This window comes from Nicotiana attenuata, unplaced genomic scaffold (assembly GCF_001879085.1).
Source record: "Nicotiana attenuata strain UT unplaced genomic scaffold, NIATTr2, whole genome shotgun sequence".
Classification (NCBI taxonomy): domain Eukaryota; kingdom Viridiplantae; phylum Streptophyta; class Magnoliopsida; order Solanales; family Solanaceae; genus Nicotiana; species Nicotiana attenuata.
In genome coordinates, this window is record NW_017677260.1 from 28,696 (window position 1) to 31,886 (window position 3,191).

General features: G+C 47.6%; 1 protein-coding gene across 1 annotated transcript; it reads left to right on the forward strand.

Annotated features, from left to right (window-relative positions):
- The first annotated feature begins 819 nt into the window (after positions 1-819).
- LOC109221353 lies at positions 820-2,762 on the forward strand. Its single transcript, XM_019385830.1, has 3 exons — positions 820-1,224; positions 1,314-1,598; positions 1,716-2,762. Exons 1-3 carry the CDS (start codon positions 820-822, stop codon positions 2,760-2,762), a joined length of 1,737 nt encoding a protein of 578 aa, XP_019241375.1.
- Positions 2,763-3,191: the final 429 nt, after the last annotated feature.

The following is a 3,191-nucleotide window of genomic DNA, read 5'->3' on the forward strand; positions in this document are numbered from 1 at the left end:
CCAACTATCTCAGCTCATTTTGTAGGAACACCTTCTGAGGTTCGCCCCCAGGTGTTAATGTCCGGTGCAGCTTCAAATATCTTCACCGCTCCACCTTGCTCGGCCACGGCACAGCCTATACTGCCCAGGCCTAGTTTTGACCCATCAGCTTTCACCTTTAAAACACCCACCTTCCCAATGGAACCTCCTCAGTTTCCTACTTATACTTACCCTCAACCACCCCGGTATGAGTTTACTGCGGGACAAGAAAAGACCACCAAAGCTCCTGAGCAAGAAGAGATTGCAAGGAAGATGAAGAGTATGGAACAGAGTCTCAAAAGCATACAAGGCTTGAGTGGACAGAAAAGTGTGTCCTATGCCGACTTATGCATGTTCCCTCATGTGCATCTACCATTGGGATTCATAACCCCAAAATTTGAGAAGTATGATGGACATAGTGATCCTATTGCTCATCTCAAGATATATTGCAACCAGCTGCGAGGAGCCGGTGGAAAGGAAGAACTCCTCATGGCCTATTTTGGAGAATGTCTGGTTGGCATCGCGTCTGAGTGGTACATGGACCAAGATATATCCCGCTGGCACATCTGGGATGACCTTGCTAGAGATTTCGTCAGGCAATTCCAGTACAACATTTATATTGCTCCAGATAGGAACTCATTGACAAACTTGAAGAAGAAGTCCTCAGAAATCTTTCGAAAATACGCAGTTAAATGGCGTGAGCAGGCCTCCAGGGTAAAACCTCCGATGGATGAGATTGAAATGGTCATAGCTTTCCTCTAAGCCCAAGAAGCTGACTACTTCCGAAATATGATGTCCGCAATGGGTAAGCCGTTCGCTGAAGCCATCAAGATTGGCAAAATGGTTGAAAACGGGTTGAAAACGGGTCGAATTCTAAGCCAATCCGCTATCAGAGCTACCTCCCAAGCCATTCAGGGTGGGTCCGGAGGAGTAGCGAAGGGCAAGAAAAAGGAAGAAACATCCATGGCAGCGTCGGGTGCAAGAAAACACCGTACTCCCAGATCCCTTTTCTCAGAAAGGACCTCGCAGCACTATTACCCCCACCAGGGCGTGGCCTATGCTCCTCAGCCATACACGGTCATGAATGCTCAACCTTATGTCCGGCCGCAACAACAAGCCAACCGGAATCAAGCTCCATTTCCTAGAAACCAGCCTCCTTACCAAAACCACTACAACCCCAGCCTCCACAAAACAATTTCCACCCTCGTGAACCACCTAAGAGGCCAAATTTTACACCAATCGGTGAATCCTACTCCAGCCTGTTACCAAAGCTTGTTCAAATGGGTCTACTACAGCCTGTTCCTCAAACCAGGCAAAACCCAGCATCACCCGCTTATAGAGCTGGTGCCCGATATGCCTATCACTCAGGGGTAGAAGGGCATGACACAGATGATTGTTGGACTCTGAAGAGAGCCATGGAGAACTTGATAGAACAAAGGAAGATAGTGCTAAGGGATGAAGATATTCCCAATATGACCAACAACCCACTGCCGGCCCACAATAACGGGCCGGTAATCGGAATGATTTGCGAGGACAAGGAATTTGACCCAGCGTTGAAGGACATCATTGCCATCGCTGATGTAGAAAAGAAACCAAAAGCTGCTCCGAAGCAAGACAAAGGGGAGAAAAAGAACAAAACCACCCCTCCAAAGTCGGAGAAGAAAGTTGAAGTTGAAACTGGGGTAACGCCTCCCAAGGATGTTGTTCTCTATGTCCCTCGAGGCCGCAAAGAAAAACAGATGACATTGAGTCCTCCTAGGAGATTCCAGCTGAACAAGACAACCCAAATATATGTGCCCAAGGGAGCTTATGTGATGCGGGGGACAATTAATCCAGCAAGGCTGAATGAGCCCGTGGTTATTGGACGCGCGCCACTGAAGCCTATGACAGATCCTGCCGCTGTGCCCTGGAATTACAACAAATCGGTGGTGACCTATAAGGGCAAAGAAATCTCAGGAGAAGTTCAAGAAAATTACCCTTTTAAAAAGTACTCCAATTTGGAAGAGGTGAACAATGCCACTAGAAAGCGCTTCCCATCTAAGAAGCCCGTGAGTGCCGAAGAAGCAGAAGCCTTCTTTCAAAAGATGAAAATGGCGGATTATGAGGTGATCGACCAGCTTCGAAAATCTCCCGCACAAGTCTCCTTGTTATCTCTGTTGATGAACTCCACTGAACATCAAAAGGTATTGATCAAGACCCTTAACGAAGCATATGTGCCGGTTGAGAGTTCTGTAGAGCAGTTGGAGAGAATGGCAGAAAGATTTTTCGCAATCAACCAAATCTCCTTCAGCAAAAATGATTTGCCCCCAAAAGGGGCCGCACACAACAAAGCCCTTCACCTGACAGTCAAATGCGAAGGGTATTATGTGAAAAGGGTTATGTTGGATGGTGGTTCTGGGGTAGATATTTGCCCACTCTCAACTTTGCAACGCATGGAAATCGGCACCGAGAGAATCCGACCCAACAATGTCTGTGTACGTGCTTTTGATGGCATAAAAAGGGACACAATAGGAGAGATTGATCTGATCCTAACCATCGGCCCAGTAGACTTCGAAGTAACCTTCCAGGTTTTGGACATGGACACTTCTTACAACTTTCTTTTGGGAAGGCCGTGGATTCATGCAGCGGGGGCTGTACCTTCTACTCTCCACCAGATGGTGAAGTTCGAGCATGAGGAACAAGAGATTGTGGTCCATGGGGAAGATGAGCAATCTATTTATCGGGACCCGAGTCCCGTGTCTTGAAGCAAGAGAGGGGAGTGAGCACATAGTCTATCAGGCTTTTGAGATTGTGGTCGCGGACCAGTACGAAGAAGGAAACCCTTGCCCCCAACCTTCCTTTCAAATGCATCAATCATGGTGGCCAAAGAAATGATCAGGCATGGCTACAAACCTGGGAAGGGGCTTGGGAAATCATTGCAAGGAATAGTTGAACCTATCACCCTGACCGCCGGTGAAAAGTTCTTTGGGGTAGGCTTCCGACCCACTCCAGCTGATGTAAAATGGGCAGATGATAGAAAGAATGATGGTTGGGTCTTGCCTCAGCCGGTGCCGCATCTGTACAGAACATTTGTCAAGCCAAAATACCATGAGGAAGAAGAAGATGAGGCCTTTACGGCCGAAGAAAATGAAGAGATTTGTGGGGCAATGAGGAAGATATTGTATGAAACCCAC

Excerpts from the sequence above, each read along its gene's own strand:
- LOC109221353 (XM_019385830.1), top strand. The coding sequence starts at position 820 with ATGGGTAAGCCGTTCGCTGAAGCCATCAAGATTGGCAAAATGGTTGAA. Across the intron at positions 1,225-1,313 it reads ACAAAACAATTTCCACCCTC|CCTGTTCCTCAAACCAGGCA; the intron begins GTGAACCACCTA and ends GGTCTACTACAG. Across the intron at positions 1,599-1,715 it reads ACATCATTGCCATCGCTGAT|GATGTTGTTCTCTATGTCCC; the intron begins GTAGAAAAGAAA and ends ACGCCTCCCAAG.